The following is an 18,906-nucleotide window of genomic DNA, read 5'->3' on the forward strand; positions in this document are numbered from 1 at the left end:
GTTTTATTATTTTTTTTTTTATAAAATTGTGACAAAGACAATAAGATAACTCAAAACATTTTTTAAAATATATTTAACATAAAAACTTGATTCAAACGGTAGGACCATACATTCCCTTAATCATGCTTTATCATAAAGATGTCGTACAAAATCTTCATTGTACAAAATAATTTCCATCTGATACAAAAAAAAGAAAATGAAATTTTTATAACAAAAGCGACCAGTCACAGTCATACAAACAGCCTCTCCAATGTGGATCTACTCTGTCCCCTCCCCCGCTCTGGAAACTGGTGTCAATCTAAAGCTGGCCATACACATTAGACGTACATATCGGCTGAGGGACCAGCTGACCATGGAATGTGTATGGCGGCCTTACAAATTCTTCCCTAACCCTAAGTTCACACCTCAGCGTTTTACAGCGCGTTCAAACGCGCTGTAAAACGCTCAACACGTGAAAACCAATGCTTCCCTATGGCCCTGGTTCACACTTGAGCATTTTACAGCGCGTTTGAACGCGCTGTAAAACGCCCGACGCATAAACAAGTTCTTGAGCTTTTTCTTGGGCGTTTGTCGCGCGTTTTGGCCATAGACTCATTGGACAACACTGCAGTCAATCACACAAACGCGCGTCTCAGAAACGCTCAGGTCTGAACCCAGGGTAATGGCAGATTTTGGGAGAGAAGGATCAGACGGCTGGATGTCAATGAGATCGTTGTCATTCTGTAATTCAGGTATATAACGAGCAATGTCACTGATATAAGCTGGATAAATGTGCGGAGAGCAAAAAAAAAAAAAATATTAAAAAAATTAAATAAGCAAAGTAGAATGGAATAAAACTCTAAACTGTATCTAGTGCATTCAAATTCATCAATTTCCACATCTAACATTATTATTTTTTTTAATAATAAATAAATAACTTATTACATTATAAAATATAAGATTACAATCTATGGTGAAATCCTTCCTTTTCGGATTACAGTTCGTCATGACGTCTTTGAAGCGGCCACTCCGGATGACGCGCCACGTACTCTGCTGCCGAGCTGACCAGCCGTACAAACTCCTCAACATCGAAGGCGTAATTGGTAAATTTCGGGTGTTCTCCCAAAGTCGGGTGATGTCCCTTAATTAGACGGCATAACAAGCTTTGTCACTGTCCGCCACCTCATTCTCTCCACCGAAAGACAAGTTAATTAATTCTGGACACAGAAAACAACTTTCATTTAAAGCCCCCGGGAACTATTGATCTCTTTTTTTTTCTCTGTACGGGACACGGCGGAGAATTATTGACAGGTAGAACTAATGACCAATTAATTTGCTTTTGATCCTGTCACAGCCTGAAATGTGTCACAACTCAACAGAAGAGGCCCAATAATGGGAAAGAACAATATAGTTTTAAATAACGAAAAGAGTCAATGGAAAGGGTCGTGGGTCGTGCGACACCACGTGACCGTGCGAGGAATAATACACAACTGTCGGTGTGTTCCTCATATACCGCTCAAATAACGGTCTAGAGGGGTTTCCAGTTTCAGTATAGAAAGGTTATTGAAATATGCCGTATTTTTTCATCCTATAAGGCTACATGCACACGAACGTTGTTTGTTTCCGTGTCCGTTCCGTCTTTTTTGCGGATAGGATGCAGACCCATTCATTTCAATAAGTCTGCAAAAAATGCGGACAGCACACCGTGTGCTATCCGCATCCGTATGTCCGTTCCGTAGCCCTGACAAAAAAATATATAACATGTCCTATTCTTGTCCGTTTTAGGCGTTTTTTTTTTGTTTTTTTTTGCGGATCCATTGTAACAATGGATCTGCAAATAAAACAAAAAAAAAACGATGGCATACGGATGTCATCCGTTTTTTTTTTTGCGGACAGCAAAACACATACGGTCGTGTGCATGTAGCCTAAGGCCTCATGCACACGACCGTTCTTTTGGTCCGCATCCGAGCTGCAGTTTTTGCGGCTTGGATGCGGACCTATTCACTTCAATGGGGCCGCAAAAGATGCGGACAGCACTTTGTGTGCTGTCCGTATCCGTTGCTCCGTTCTGTGGTCCGCCCAAAAAATAGAACCTGTCTTATTCTTGTCCGTTTGGCGAGCAAGAATAGGCAGTTATATAAATGGCTGCCCTAGCCGTTCCGCAAATTGCGGAACACACACGGACGCCATCTGTGTTTTTGAGGATCTGCAATTTGCAGACCGCAAAACACACATTGGTGGTGTGCATGAGGCATTAGTCATACTTTTTCCCAAAAAAAAGTGGGGGGGAAATGTTAGTGTGTCTTGTATGGCGAATACTAAGGAGCGCTTCTACTATGGAAGCGCTCATTAGTACAGGAGGACCGGGGAGTGTTGAATAGAGTGCTCCTTGTGCTGGCTGCACTCACCGCTTCCTGGTCTTCATGTGCCGGTGCCGCATGCTGTTCTGTGACCTGCGCACAACGCGAGGACCTAGGTGCGCTCTGTGGCCTCGTGCTGTGTGAGGTCAGGTCACAGCACAGCAGGAGGAGCGCTGGATCTCAGAAACAGCGGCGGTGTCCGGAGCAGGAGAGGTGAGCTGTTTTTTTATTTGTCTGATCTGATGACCAATTAACAATGTGGGTCTGATCTGAGGTCTATTTGAGGGTCTGAGCTGTGGTCTAATTTACATTGGGCGTCTGATCTGATGTCTGACTGGGGGTTTTAACTGTGGCATAATTAACAAAAGGGGTCTGATCTGAGGTCTGATTGGGGGTCTGAGCTGTGGTCTAACATTGGAGCTCTGATCTGAGGTCTGATCTGAGGTCTGAGCTGTGGTCTAACATTGGAGCTCTGATCTGAGGTCTGATTGGGGGTCTGAGCTGTGGTCTAACATTGGAGCTCTGATCTGAGGTCTGAGCTGTGGTCTAACATTGGAGCTCTGATCTGAGGTCTGATTGGGGGTCTGAGCTGTGGTCTAACATTGGAGCTCTGATCTGAGGTCTGATCTGAGGTCTGAGCTGTGGTCTAACATTGGAGCTCTGATCTGAGGTCTGATCTGAGGTCTGAGCTGTGGTCTAACATTGGAGCTCTGATCTGAGGTCTGATTGGGGGTCTGAGCCGTGGTCTAACATTGGAGCTCTGATCTGAGGTCTGATCTGAGGTCTGAGCTGTGGTCTAACATTGGAGCTCTGATCTGAGGTCTGATCTGAGGTCTGAGCTGTGGTCTAACATTGATCCTCCATATCTTTTCCATAACCCTTTAGCCAGTTCCTAACTCTCTTGCTGCTAAACATTCAATCCCTCTGGAGAGGAGAGTCCTACACACATTCATGCCACAGGAGCAAAAGGGATGGGACCAACCACACCTAGGGCCACATTCGATTAGGGCCCCATGGCAGCCAAATGAGCTGCTTCCATTGCACGGTATGTATGTCTCTACATTGTAATATGTCCTCAGCTGTTTTCTAGGACTGTTTTAAGCCTCTCAATGTAAACAGGAATACCTCTATCCACTGACAGCAAGCAGAGATCTTGGAAAAGGCAAAGAACTGGAACTCATAGTCTATTAGAATGTTGCATGACTTTGTCTAACGCATCCATTCCACCCGTCTCTTAACCAAAAATGTTCCTTGTGCGAAAATGATTTCAATTCTGTTCGCTAAAACATAAGATCTTGACAAATTGCAGCGAAGACGCCTCTAGTCTAAGATGCACCCTAAGTTAGTACTGTATTGTGTACTAGGGTTGCACCGGGTATCAAATTATCGATACCCAATCAGGGCCGGACTTTGGGGTGTGCGGGCTGTGCGGCCGCACAGGGCGCCATAGCAACCTGGGCGCCCGACAGCCCGCCGTGACGCGAATCTTTATTCTGCAGGGCCTGCGGGCGGGCGGCGGACTTACACAGTAACAGTGTGACACAGGTAGCGCTCCGGTCCGGACTGAAGGAGTGAGGAGGGGGCGGGGCTCACGGCCGCTCTGAGCTCCGCTCTCTCTGCTGCCTGGCTTGCCTGCCTGTCTCTTTAAGAGAGCAGACGGCAGACCAGTGGCTGCTGGGGACGGAGCGTAGCTGCCGTGGCCCGCACTGCACAGGCACGTCTTTCCTTTTGACGTTGCCACTGAGCTCCGCCCCCAGAGAGAAGACGGAGCGCGCCCAGCAGACACAGCAAGGCCCACGCGGCAGGCGGCAGCACTACAGCTAGAGGCTAGAGCTAGTCGTCTATGGTCTATCTACAAGAACAAGTATGTATTTATTTGGAGAATGAGAAATGTGCCAACAGTGCCATGGGGGATGGGGGGACGGGACAGAGATGTGCTGCTGCTGCCCATCTGGAGGGGACAGGGAGAAATGTGCCGATGCCATGGTGACTGGGGGGGGGGGGGTAGAGATGTGCTGATGCTGCCCATCTGGAGGGGACAGGGAGAAATGTGCCAATGCCATGGTGACTGGGGGGGGGGCAGAGATGTGCTGATGCTGCCCATCTGGAGGGGACAGGGAGAAATCTGCCAATGCCATGGTGACTGGGGGGGGGGGGCAGAGATGTGCTGATGCTGCCCATCTGGAGGGGACAGGGAGAAATGTGCCAATGCCATGGTGACTGGGGGGGGCAGAGATGTGCTGATGCTGCCCATCTGGAGGGGACAGGGAGAAATGTGCCAATGCCATGGTGACTGGGGGGGGGGGGGGGGGGGCAGAGATGTGCTGATGCTGCCCATCTGGAGGGGACAGGGAGAAATGTGCCAATGCCATGGTGACTGGGGGGGACAGAGATGTGCTGATGCTGCCCATCTGGAGGGGACAGGGAGAATTGTGCCAATGCCATGGTGACTGGGGGGGGGGGGGGCCAGAGATGTGCTGATGCTGCCCATCTGGAGGGGACAGGGAGAAATGTGCCAATGCCATGGTGACTGGGGGGGGCAGAGATGTGCTGATGCTGCCCATCTGGAGGGGACAGGGAGAATTGTGCCAATGCCATGGTGACTGGGTGGGGGGGGGGGGGGTGCTGGAGTGGGAAACGTGTGCAATGGGTGAGGGGGGGGGTCTCAGAGAGGACTCAGGGGGGGCTCAGAGAGGACAGGGGGACAGTGTGCTTTCTTGCTACTACATCAACCCCCCCCCCCCCCAGGGATTTTGGGGGCCATTAAGGGTTGGACTTTAACTCCTTGCTGCTGATGTTGAGTGTGCACATAGCCACCAATCATATTCCTCTCCCCCAGCACATCAGTTACCTTTAGGAGGGGGGGGGGATATGATTGGTGGCTATGTGCACAATCCGCATCATCCAACCCCTAATGCCCCCCAAAATGCCCGGTGTGGGGGGGGGTATGACAGGCAGCAGGAGTAATGTGTATGCGGGCGCTTGCCCTGCACTCGCTCAGCTGTGCTTGCATACATATTGTGCCCTGTGTCCACTGTCCTGTGCCCACTCTGCTAAAGCCTGACATAGCCCAGCTTTACCAAAGCAGACAGGCAGGAACTGTGATGTGATCATATTTATCGTATGTATGTGTGTGTGTCCGTCCCTGTGTGTGTGTGTGTCTCTTCCTGTCTGTCACCATCACCATGCCCACTGTTCCTATGTCTTGACGCAGCTGCATCAGGACGTTCTGTGCAGAGGAAGAAGGAAGAGGAGGCAGCGCCGCCAGCAGGGAGTCCGTGCGATAGACACAGGAAGGCACACTAAGGACTAAGGTAACACTACCACATTATCAGCACTAGTGTTATCTGTGATTTTACATAGGACTGAAGGTAACACTACCACATGATCTACACTAGTGTTATCTGTGGTTTTACATAGGACTGCAGGTAACACTACCACATGATCTACACTAGTGTTATCTGTGATTTTACATAGGACTGAAGGTAACACTACCACATGATCTACACTAGTGTTATCTGTGGTTTTACATAGGACTGCAGGTAACACTACCACATGATCTACACTAGTGTTATCTGTGATTTTACATAGGACTGAAGGTAACACTACCACATGATCTACACTAGTGTTATCTGTGGTTTTACATAGGACTGCAGGTAACACTACCACATTATCAGCACTAGTGTTATCTGTGGTTTTACATAGGACTGCAGGTAACACTACCACATTATCAGCACTAGTGTTATCTGTGGTTTTACATAGGATTGCTGGTAACACTGCTACATTTTCAGAAATCAGAGAGCCATTTTTTTCCTCTGTGTGTGTTTATGCGACCAGGTGTAAGGGGGGGGGGGGGGGGGGGGCGCCACAAGGTTAGCTCGCACAGGGCGCCTGAACACCTAAGGCCGGCCCTGTACCCAATCAATACTTTTGTACAGGTATTGATTCGATACCCGGATTTGCCATTTACCGCTACTGCGCAGCCTAGTATCAGAGAACTTGGAGCGCGCTGCTCTCAGTGCGCTCTATGTTCCCTCAGCAGCACAGGGGAGTTGGGGGTACACTGCGCCACCAATGTTTTTAAACCATTAATACAGATACAGGAGCCGCACCTAAGGGGTTAACTGCCGCTGATCGCAGCTACCTGTCATAGAGGTCGGGTGCCGTCTATGTGATTCTGCCGCTGGCACCTGCCTCCTGTATCTGTATTAATGGTTTAAAAACATTGGTGGCGCAGTGCACCCCCCCAACTCCCCAGTATTAAATCAATACTCCTCATTGGTGGTGTAGTGGCAGCTTCTGATCGGAGCCCCATCAGTGTAATCCTGGGGCTCTGATCGGTTACCATGGCAGCCAGGACGCTACTTAGGCCCTGGCTTTCATGGTAACCTCCCTGCTGCTGTGTGCGCAGCAGGGAGAGTGTGAGGCCCTATTCACCCTAATAGATCTCTATTAGGGCTCATGCACACGACCGTATGTATTTTGTGGTCTGCAAAAAATATGGATGACGTCCGCGTGCATTCCGTATTTTGCAGAACGGAACAGCCGGCTCCTAATAGAGCAGTCCTATCCTTGTCCGTAACGCGGACAATAATAGGACATGTTCTATCGTTTTGAGGAACGGACATACGGAAACAAAATGCACAAGGAGTAACTTCAGTTTTTTTTGCAGACCCATTGAAATGAATGGTTCCACATACGGTCTGCAAAAAACAAACAAAAAAAAAACAGTACGGACAGGAAAAAAAATATGTTCGTGTGCGTGAGCCCTTAGGGTGAATACGACAAGGGATCAAAAGTCCCCGGTTTTAGCCCATAAGGGGGAAATAGTTATTAAATAAAAAGTAAAAAAAAGAAAAAAAAAGTTTACAAAAAGAAAAAAAACACCAAAAAATATGAAGTATAAATCACCCATTTCCCAATTTTACATATAAAATAGATAAACAATAAATAAATAAACATATTACATATCGCCATGTCCGAAAAGTCTGAACTATTAAAATATAAAAAAATATCTCCTATGCGGTGAACACTAACAGAAAAAAAATTAAAACTGCGCGATTCGCCATTTTTTTGTCACCTTGTCCCCCGAAAAAATAGGATAGGGCTGTTCGATTATGGGCCGGACGTTCCATAAAATGCGGAATGCATGCAGCTTTTTTGGTGTTTCATTTTATTCGCATGGTATCGAGTATCGCAATACTTTTTTATGGTATTGAAATCCAATCAAAATTTTGGTATCGTGACAGCCCTATTGTGTACGTGTACTGTAACCCCCATCATCTGTTCAGATATCCGGTGAGCACTATTTACCTTGTCCTGAGGGTAAACCTTGTCCGCTTTCTCCCATGTGATGTAGTGAACTCCTCGAAGTCTGGCCAGGTCTAAGTAGCACCTCTCATCTTCACAGTTATACCTAGGGTGATAAGATCACAAGTTTAAAGGATTCTGGACAATGGCGCCCTCTGCTGGGTAACTGCATGCTTTACGACCAGCAATATTCTGGGAGAAAAAAATAATAATAATGATGTGCCCTGTTCACACTAACCTCCCTACACCTAACGGCAATAATTTTGCCTTTTCACCCCCCTGGGGGGCACACAGCGCAGCTGATACACAAACGGCATTATTTGGGCCATGCACTTACTGAATGAGTTTTACAAAAAATGGCTAGAAAACTCCATGTTTTTACAGTGTATGAAGTTTGATAAATGTCTAAAGTTTGACGCTGGTCTGTCAGATTTACCGTTTCTATACTTCTTCTTTTAATGTAGATTTAAAGGCCATCTGTCAGCAGATTTGTCCCTATGACACTGGCTGACCCGTTACCTGTGCGCTTGGCAGCTGAAGGCCTCTGTGTTGGTCCCATGTTCATATGTGCCCGCATTGCTGAGAAAAATGACGTTTTAATATATGCAAATGAGCCTCTAGGAGCAATGGGGGCGTTGTCATTACACCTAGAGGCTCTGCTCTCTCTGCAACAGCCGCACCGTCTGCACTTTGACAGGACCAGGTGTGAGGACATTTTTACTGCCATCGCCTTGTCAAAAGGGCAGAGGGTGGGGCACTTGCAGAGAGAGCTGAGCCTCTAGGGGTAATGGCAATGCTCCTGTTGCTCCTAGAAGCTCATTTGCATATATTAAAACATCATTTTTCTCAGCAATGCGGGCACATAGGAACATGGGACCAACACAGATGCCTTCAGCTGCCAAGTGCACATGTAACAGGTCAGCCAGTGTCATAGGGACAAAACTGCTGACAGATGCCCTTTAAAGGATTATTCCCATCTGATACAATGGGTCCATATCGTTAGGATATATCCCCATTGTCTGATAGGTGCGAGTCCCACCGCTAGTTTCCACACCAATACCGAGAACGGAGTGAGGACCCCGGGTTCAGCCACCATTAATCGCTCTCCCCATAGAAGTGAATTGGAGCGCACCGCACTTGCGCGGCCACTGCCCCCATTCATTTCAATGGGGTCAATGGAAATAGCCGAGCCAGAAATGAAAGGAGGGCGGCTGTGCAGGAGCAGTGCATCATCCACCACTTTCAGGGCTCCCTTCTCTGAAAACCCGGGGTGCTCCAGCCACCGCTCTCGGCGCAGGTGCGGGTATCAGACAATGGGGGCATATCCTAGAAATATACCCCCATTGTCTCAGAAGGGATAACCCCTTTAATGTATGATCTATGACTAGGCTTGAGCGAATCGAGCTTCGGATCATAGATCCGAAGTCGATTTGTTCAAAAACGTCATTGTTAATGCTGTATCCGTATAGCATTATAATGTATTGGCTCCGCGTAGCATAGCTTCGTATCACCTGAAGTTGCGCAAGACTTCAGTGAATTCCTACGGTATTACTATCTGTGTATTTAAAAGCATTTAAAAATAGGAATCCGAAGTCGGCTTTGGTCCTGGCGTGTACCTCGGTACCAAAGCCCACTTTCCTATTTTAAAATGTATTTTAAATACACAGATAGGAATACCATAGTAATTTACCGAAGTCTCGCGCAACTTCTGGCGAGATGAAGTTTGGCTACACGGAGACAATACATTTTAATGATGTACGGAAACAGCATTAACAACGTTTCTAAATGAATCAACTTCGGATCTATGATCTGAGGCTCGATTCGCTCATGCCCATCTATGACGGCAACCTGCTAAATATTTGATATAACCCTTCTAGCTTAAAGTGCCCATAAAACATGGCGTAGCACTATTAATACGCCAAGCCAAAGGTGCGCATGGACTAATGGGGCTGGGACATGGCCACTGCGAATAACGAGGATTCTCAGCATCCATATACAGATATGTCTGTGCGAATCCCGAGCGGACCGTGCACAAGTGACTCGTGGGAACAGAACTCTAAGAGTCTATAAATAATTCTTAATAAATTCCATTCTGTCTTGTCATGGTCGAGTCTTATCTAGAAATGTGGATATATGGGCAGATCAGCATGCTTACTTAAAATAAGTCCATTCTAAAAGCGGCACTGAGCAAGGGGGTGGGGGTTGCATCAGGGGCATACACAGAAGGGTAACCTAGCTAAACTCAGAATGGGACTCATACCCCACCGCTCCCCCATGCAATTTTTTTTAATAACGTCCACGGTTATGTTGTAAGATAAGGTTACATTTTGTACATACAGAACTCCAAATCTCCTGCTTCCATTTCCAACACTAGAGGGAGCTCACTGTAGAGAGATTAGACAATCTCTGGAGCTGTAAAAATCTGTATGCAGTGAGCGCCCTCTAGTGGTGGCTGCAGCAAATGCTGAGATTGTGCGGCAGGAAGCAGTTTAGTGCTAGATCCCAACTCACTAAGGGGCTTGTATGGATGGTATGCCAAAGTTGTCGCACAACACATATGTAGAGGTTGTCTAGAATAGCCACATTCAGGTTACCAGATACATTTACATAATGGTTTGGGAAAGTCTCCCTTTACAAGCCAAAAAGAGCCCCCCATAGACAGATAGCTGCTATACATGTACCCTAGGTCCCCTCAGCTGAATACAAGATGACCATTCCGACAACATTATATGAAGGAATTGCTAGTCATGCAATTTACTTATGCCAAAAAGAAACGTTCATACAACACGTGAGAACACAGAAGACGACTTACAGTTCGAATATAACTGCCCAGTCCGGTAAAAAGAGTAAATGCGTCAGTCCGGCCCCGTGCATGCCAATAAATATGTCAGAGTTATGTGTGATTTTTAGCTGTTCGAGGAATCCAAGAGATCTAGAGAGAAACATAAAAAATGATGCATGACGAATATAGATGAGCGAACCCGAACTGCGAAGTTCGGGTTCATACCGTACTTTGCGAGTTTGGGTACCTGGACCCTTTCACTGAAGTCCGGGTTCGGTGTTCGGGTGATTTTTATTATTTTCCGTTATAACATAGTTATTTTTTAAAATAAAATAGCAAAAGAATATGGCCATTTTGGGCCCGAACTTGACCCTGAACCCCATTGAAGTCAATGAGGACCCAAACTTCACTTTATTATTTCCCATTATAACATGGATATAGCGGAAAATAATAGAATTTTTCTAAGACAGAATGCAAAAGAGTATTGCCATTTAGGGGTTGAAAAAAAAAAAACTCTCCTCATCCACTTGATCGCGCCGCAGCAGTCTCTTCTATCTTCATTCAGCAGGACCTGCGATGTGCGCAATGACGTCACCACGCGGGAGAGCGCAGTGACGTCATTGCCAGGTTCTGCTGAATGAAGATAGAAGAGACTGCTGTGACGCGATCAAGTGGATGAGGCGAGTTCTTTTTTTTTAACCCCTAAATGGCAATACTCTTTTGCATTCTGTCTTAGAAAAATGCTATTATTTTCCGCTATATCCATGTTATAATGGAAAATAATAAAGTGAAGTTTGGGTCCCCATGGACTTCAGCGGGGTTCAGGGTCAAGTTCGGGTCCCGAACTTTGACCTGAAGTTCGGCAGGAACCCGAACTTGCATGTGTTTGCTCATCCCTAATGACGAACACACATGACAATCAGTATTTGGTCCCCCCCCCCCCCTATGAAGTCTATACGCCCTAACAGGCCTCATGGGACAACCCCATGGGGTGCCCCTATCTAGGATTTGCCCTACAAGACAATCACATAGGTGGTTTATGGGCATACCTATATTTGTAATCCACCACGGTGACTTGGAAGAGCGGGACGGCCTTTAAGGAGAGGACCAGCTGAGGGAAAGAAACATGTTTAGTGTCGTTATCCGTGCGGTTACATTGCTGTTACATTTCCAGATTTCCTACGAGACCTGAAGATTATTTCCCATGATCGCAGCACAAACAGGAAGAGTCTGTGGTTACGAATGACTCCATGAAATGATCCAACCCCACAGAATACCGGTAAGTGCGCCTGGATCTCCACTTCTCAGCTCCTGCACTTAGGTCAATGTCGGCTTTGTGCCAGGCTTTAGTAATGGAAGGAGAGGGATGCCAGGTTCCTGTGTGATAACAAAGCTGTTCCCTCAGGACCGGAGGACAAGCTCCATCCACAAAGAAGTGAAAATGAAAAAGTTCTATAATCCACCAAACGCCCCAAGAACAGATGACAGACAACCTGACGAGGCCACCGGGACGGGCACCCTCTTTAGGCTTCCAATGCCCGCTTGGTCTTTGCACAATAATAATGAAGTAAGAAATGATTACCTCGTCCAAGTTCAGTATTTTCCGAAACTCCGTGCTGCGTATAAGGATGGTGACTCGAATCTTCTCCTCCTAGGGCCAAAAGTAAAAGTAAATCAAGTGAATAAGTATCTATTCACATAGGGTGGTCAAGTTGGTGCGATGTGACCTCATTATGTGACCAGATCCTAACAGAGAAGGTAAAGGGGCGATCGCATGAAATCATTTTTTATATATTTTGTGGCCGTTTTAAAGAAATTTGCAGTGTTTCCAACATAAAGATACCTCTTCCCGTTCCACATTTCCCCACTGGATGATTCTGTCCACAGCTGCCGTCTCCTTCCCCCTCTGGCAGCTAACAATATAGTCCCTGCTTACTTCCCCTGTAGAAGGAGCCTCCTCATTTTTCTATGCTACTGCCGAGGCTCTTCTCCCTGAAAATGAGCCTCTTGGAGCAACGGGGGCGTTACCATTGCACCTAGAGGCTCAGCTCTCTCTGCAGCTGCCGCGCCCTCTGCACTTTCAGTGACAAGGCCAGGTGTGATCACATTTATACAGTCTGGCCCTGTCAATCAAAGTGTGGTGGTTTTTGGAGAGAGCAGAGCCTCTAGGTGTAATGGGAACGCCCCCGTTGCTCCTAGAGGCTAATTTGCATACATTAAAACATCATCTTTCTCAGCAATGCGGGCACATATGGACACGGGACCAACACAGATGCCTTCAGCTGCCAAGTGCACATGTCACAGGTCAGCCAGTGTCATAGGGACAAAACTGCTGACAGATGCCCTTCAACTTGAATGAGCTGCAATACCACCGACAGCCAATGGACAAGATGGCGTCATTTCAAAAGGAGACATTTTTTTCCTAATCTTGTATCATGCAATCTTCATGCTTTTCCCTATTCAAGTGACTGGTCATGTAGTCAGGTTGATCAGGGATCAGCAACCTTCGGCACTCCAGCTGCTGTGAAACTACAACTCCCAGCATGCAAATATGCTTGGCTGTTCTTCTACCTTCCACAGAAGTAAACGGAGCACTCTGGGAGTTGTAGTTTCAGGACACCTGGCGTGCCGGAGGCTGCTGATCCTTGGTCTAGGTGTTAGCTATTTTTTACTACATTTTTATTGCAGATAAGGACATAAAAGCGGGCACAAGGCCTGAAGGCACATTCACAATGCGGACAGCTCCTCTTTAATAGTTGCCAGCCTTACGTGTTCCTGTCTGACAATGTGTAAGTGCTCCATATATTGTTGGCAGGCTATGAATAATTTTATACATATATTATTTACAGCGCAGGCGGTGGCGCTCTACTTTATCCATACAGAAGGCTTTAAAAGAAAAAAAAACGATATGTATATTTGACTGTAATGAACTGCGCCCAGGAACAAACCCTTACGTTGATTTATATCGCACCTTTAAAATTTCTTGGGAAATATTCAGCCGGAAAAGCACGTGTTGTGAAAACGCTCTGAATAATCCGGTGCCGCGGCAATTTGAGATCTAGAGAAAGAAAAAAAAAAGCGTTGGAAATTTACTGCACTAATAAAGGGGCACATCTCCTGTCTTCAGACAATACTTGTGCTGTCATCCGTCACATCGCGGGATAACGAGCTTACCAGCGGCGTGTTGTAAAATAACCCGTATCTCATTCTGGGCAGGAGAGCAAACACAGCATCCCTGAAGCAGACCTTAAAAGAACATAAATGCAAAAGGGATAGGATCAGAAATGGCCATAAAGACATGAAGCATGAACTTTGTTTTATAGGTCGCCCTCCCAACGGGAAGGGTTGCAATGTTTCAAAATGTAAAATCCAGATAACACGCTTAAAACTGAGCACTTCCCCTTTAAAATTAAAAAAACGCCCATCTTTGTAACCATTTTTCTCAAATGTATGTAAAATAAAAAAGGAAGCAAAAATTCCCCAATTAAAAACATTCTACCATTTTGTGTGTACAGCTCCTTATGCAGATCTGTGTGTCTCCATGGTAACAGACTACAGACAAACCTTGTGTAGTCTGATCCTGCAGGAATGTGTTATTTTCCTCCATAAACCTTCTGATAGATCAGCAGGAAGTAGGGGGCAGACAGATGGCCATATGGCTGAAGGATTTGTTTGTGGCATTTAAATGGGGTCTTCCAGGACTTAAAGGGCATCTGTCAGCAGTTTTGTCCCTATGACACTGGCTGACCTGTTACATGTGCACTTGGCAGCTGAAGGCCTCTGTGTTGGTCCCATGTTCATATGTGTCCGCATTGCTGAGGAAAATTATGATTAACTATATGCAAATGGTCAGGCTTTCTGTTACACCTAGATGCTCTGCCCTCTCTGCAACTGCCAAGCCCTGTCCGCTTTGATTGTCAGGGCCAGGCATTGAAAACAACATCCCCCCTGGCCCTGTCAATCAAAGTGCAGAGGATGCGAAAACTGCAGAGAGAGCGGAGCCTCTAGGTGTAATGACAACGCCCCCATTGCTCCTAGAGGCTCATTTGCATATATTAAAACTGAATTTTTCTCAGCAATGCGGGCACATATGAACATGGGGCCAACACAGATGTCTTCAGTGCATATGTAACAGGTCAGCCAGTGTCATAGGTACAAAACTGCTGACAGATGCCCTAAGGTCTTGTCAGCTGCATATGATCAGGACAGGTTTTAACCTTCTGGATGTAAACATGTATGTTCCTATTCACAGACAACAAGCAGGGATCTTGAAAACCGTGAAGAACTGTAGCAGAGAACAAAGCAGAAAGTTGCCGAACGTTTCATTTAAAAATGATTACAGCTATTTACATAGAACTGGGTAAGAGTAAATTATCGGGCCCAGGCGGCCGGTCTTCTTACCCGCTTATGGTCGTGTGCTTTCAAGTGGGTAACTTCGTAGTCTGTGAATGCCTTCCACGTCTCGCTAAACAAATCACCATAGCCGTAGAAACTCTGCAAAAGACATATACAGCGTATATTAAAATCCTGTGCCTTTTACCAAAACCTCTTCCGAGTTACTCCTGCGCAGCATTCATGGCAGGTTGTCCTGAGACAGCACCCCTCGCTCACTGCAGGGGGCAGCATTTTGGCAGAGCAGTGCAGAAGTTTGGAAAGTAAGGGATGCCACTTCACTTTTAGTTTTAGGCAGTATAAAAAAAAATTAAAAATTAAAATAAAATTATTAATTATGCATTGTGCCCATAGATGCTCTAAAACACAACCCATCAAATTTACAGCCCGTCTTATAATCCAGTCATGCATTCACATTTCTGCAGGCTTCAGAGCTGAAATCTACCAACATCCCCTGCTTGCTCAGTATCTGCTCACAGCTTGCTCTACTGGTTTATATTGGGGTCATGACGTCTTTATATAGGCAGGAAAAACTACGCCAGTTTTCTGGCATTCAAAAGTCGCAAAACCTGGACGGACAGAACAGAAAACCTATGAGGACGCCATCAGCAGCGAGGAGAGACAGACTGTCGGGGGTCTCAACACTCGGACCCTAACCCCCATATCAAAAAGTTTTCTAAAGTGCAGTCAACCTTTAGAGGGCTTTTTTTTTTTTAGTTTTTTTTATCTGATTGGTGCGGGTCTGACAATCGCCGATCAGCTGTTTGAGAAGGTACCGGTGCTTTTCGGTAGCTCTGCGCCCTTCTCCAGCTTTTTATAGGCTATGTGACCCCATTAATGTGAATGGGGCAGAGCGCAATACCAAGCACAGCCACTATACAATGTACGGAGCTGTAGCCCTCTCAAACAGCTGATCGGTGGGGATCCCGTGTTGCACCCCCACCGATCAGATAAAAAAAAAAAACTTGTGCATTTTCTGAATGTGTTGAATATTTTGACACCTAACGCCTTGAGCTTTGGAAAGCACCAAGACACAGTAAGGGACTGTAATGTTTTTGGGGTTTTTTGGGGGGAGGGGGGACACATTTTTCAGTACACGAACAATGACTGTAATATCTCCTGGGAAAGCCCCGACCTGAAGAATTATCAGTCGTGCAGTCAATGGTTATTATTCGAGACGGTCGGGGGAGATGATATATGGGTCGTTGTAATACTTGGCACGACACAGATCTGCTCCGTCTCCCGGGAGCCCCCCACATCTCAATGGCTGGGGAGATTGGATTATACATCAGAAGGGTCTCCTTTGACACAGGTTGCAGAGGACAATTTCCTTTTTGTAAGCAGAACCCATCTGCCCAGTAAAGATAAGCCGATTACCTGTCCTTTTAGGCGGCCCGTGAATGAACCCGAACCCTACGGGACCAGCTGCAACCGCTGATCAACAAGTGAGCACTATAAGGGGCGTGCTGCCAACCTCTGGTTTTGGGCAATCATTTTTTTCAATTCTATTGCGGATTGAAAAATACCGCTCTTTGTGTAGAGATCTCAGGCTTTGGCAGGTCCTCTCCGCCCTAAACCATTTATTTGAGAGCAGTGAAAAGGTTACCCACTTTCACCGTTTTCTGATGGAAAAAGGAAACTAAACAACAGAACTAGCAGGGACTTGGAAGACAATGTGGAAATTGACTTATTTGCAATTTCATTCTATTAGGTTAACCCCTTATGGACAAAATTAATTTTGGGCCTAAGCGTCAAGCAAAAAAGTAGAGGCAGCACTTCCAGGAAATAAGATTTACCGAAGTCACTGCCATAGTGTACAGTGATGCTGAGCCCTTCTTCAGGCTGGGTTGCTGTAATATAGGCTATGCAATGCAGTTAAAAGGTTTTTCCAAGATTTTAATAATGACTTATCCTCAGGATAGGTCATTAGTATCTGATTGGTGGGGGTCCGAGCTGTTAGAGAAGGCACCGTCTCTCCTGTGAGCGCCGCGCCGTTCTTGCAGCTAATCAAGCACAGCGCCGTACATTGTATAGCGGTTGTGCTTGTTATCACGCTCAGTCCCATTCACTTCTATGGGGCCGAGCTGCGCCTAGGCCATGTGACTGATGAATGTGTCGTCACTCGGCCTAGGAAAAGCAACCGCCGCTGTCTTCTCGAACAGCTGATCGGTGGGTCCTGGGTGTCGGAACCCCACCGATCAGATACTGATGACCTATCCAGAGGATAAATCATCGGTTGGTATTAACATCTCGGAAAACCCCTTATACAAAAATTACATAATGGCAAAATGCATGGGAAAGAACAATTCCAACATTGTTTACCATTCACAGCAATTGACATGATACATATATTGAAGGGATTGTTAGGAACATGAGGATATCAAATGATAAAAAAATGTAAAAAAATTGATGGGTATGCCATGCAAAAAATTCAATATTTTCCAAACCAGCCCCTGGATCTGAATAATTTAGTAATTGTATGTAATAGAAAATGTTGCATAGCCACGGAGTTATTCAATAAAATGCATCTGTATAGCGCCACCTGCTCTTAGTTATTAAATTTGTGGGACAACCCCTTTAATATATATTTTTTCATTCCATTAGGAGACTCTTACTTTATAAATAGCTTTTTTTTACAACTACAATGCAACGTCATGATTCTAGATGACCTTATATTGATACCTGTGCATATGCCGTAAAATGCACAGGCATCTGCTAGCGGATACCGTAGACGTGGCCTTCCAGGCATGAGGATCCTGTGGCATTCCCAGGCTGTCAATATAAAACCATCAGGCGCAGCAACCCCAATGCTGGGACTGACAGGGGAGCGATAAGGCAGTCCCTCTCATTTGTCGGAATAGCAATCAGTGTTGAAGGGGTTAATCAGGCTGGTCACAAACCAGTAACCAAATTGGTGGCCAACTGCCAAGGTTGATGCCAGGAGCGGGAGGACATGATACCTTACGGGGATTGGAGCTCTATTTTTCTTACACAAAGTACCATTCACACAGTCATACAGAAAAATGGTGGAATTCTGTCAGCGTCCAAACTCTGGGACCCCCACTGATCATGAGAATAAGGGCTCTGTATTTCTGTATGAATGGAGCGGCAGGTCAAGGATGCATGCTGCCACTCCATTCATTCTCTATAGCAGTGTTTCTCAACCAGCGTGCCTCCAGCTGTTGCAAAACTACAACTCCCAGCATGCCAGGGCAGCCTTTGGTTGTGCGGGCATGCTGGGAGGTGTAGTTTTGCAACAACTGGAGGCACACTGGTTGGGAAACACTGCTTTATAGGACTGATGGAAATAACTGAGCTCTCAGCTATGTCTGGCCGTCCCATAGAGAAGCACTGGAGCAGCAGCATGCATCCTTGACCTATCGCTTCATTCATACAGGGACACAGGACAGGATCTGTGGTGGTCCCAGCAGTTGGACAGATCATATATTCATCCCCTGTCCTATGGATAAGGGATGAGTTTCTATCAATAGACAACCTTTATTAAAGGGCATCTGTCAGCAGTTTTGTCCCTATGACACCGGCTGACCTGTTACATGTGCACTTGGCAGCTGAAGACATCTGTGTTGGTCCCATGTTCATATGTGCCCGCATTGCTGAGAAAAATTATGTTTTATTATATGCAAATGAGCCACAAGGAGCAATGAGGGCGTTGCCGTTGCTCCCTGCACTTTGACTGACGGGACCAGGCAGTGTAAAAGTGATCACACCTGGCCCTGACAAAGTGCAGAGGGAGCGGCAGTTGCAGAGAGAGCTGAGCCTCTCGGTGTAACGACAACGCCCCCGTTGCTCCTAGTGGCTCATTTGCATATTTTAAAACATAATTTTTCTCAGCAATGCAGGCACATATGAACATGAATTTTATTTGTTTTGGGCTAAAATCATTTTTTCTATTGGTCTTTATTAAAAATATTGAGCCTTTCTGTCACAAACGGTTAACTGTTTTTCTAGCTGTGTGACTGGTACTTTCACTTTGTGCCGGTCATCTGATAAACTTTATCTCTAAATTATTAAATGGTCATAAACACTTAAAGGGGATCTCTCACTTCAGCAAGTGGCATTTAT

General features: G+C 46.1%; 1 protein-coding gene across 1 annotated transcript in view; it reads right to left on the reverse strand.

The window, feature by feature from the left end:
- Positions 1-538: 538 nt before the first annotated feature.
- EOGT (EGF domain specific O-linked N-acetylglucosamine transferase) overlaps positions 539-18,906 on the reverse strand; it is a 31,532-nt gene continuing 13,164 nt past the window's right edge. The window contains exons 9-16 of the mRNA XM_044302073.1: positions 14,833-14,925; positions 13,606-13,677; positions 13,403-13,489; positions 12,014-12,082; positions 11,481-11,542; positions 10,462-10,581; positions 7,653-7,755; positions 539-1,120 (exon numbers count right to left, since the gene is read on the reverse strand). Of these exons, the coding sequence (XP_044158008.1) occupies positions 974-1,120; positions 7,653-7,755; positions 10,462-10,581; positions 11,481-11,542; positions 12,014-12,082; positions 13,403-13,489; positions 13,606-13,677; positions 14,833-14,925 (753 nt within the window). The 3' untranslated portion in view covers positions 539-973. The remainder of the gene's footprint in view (positions 1,121-7,652; positions 7,756-10,461; positions 10,582-11,480; positions 11,543-12,013; positions 12,083-13,402; positions 13,490-13,605; positions 13,678-14,832; positions 14,926-18,906) is intronic.

Source organism: Bufo gargarizans, chromosome 7, assembly GCF_014858855.1.
Source record: "Bufo gargarizans isolate SCDJY-AF-19 chromosome 7, ASM1485885v1, whole genome shotgun sequence".
NCBI lineage: Eukaryota > Metazoa > Chordata > Amphibia > Anura > Bufonidae > Bufo > Bufo gargarizans.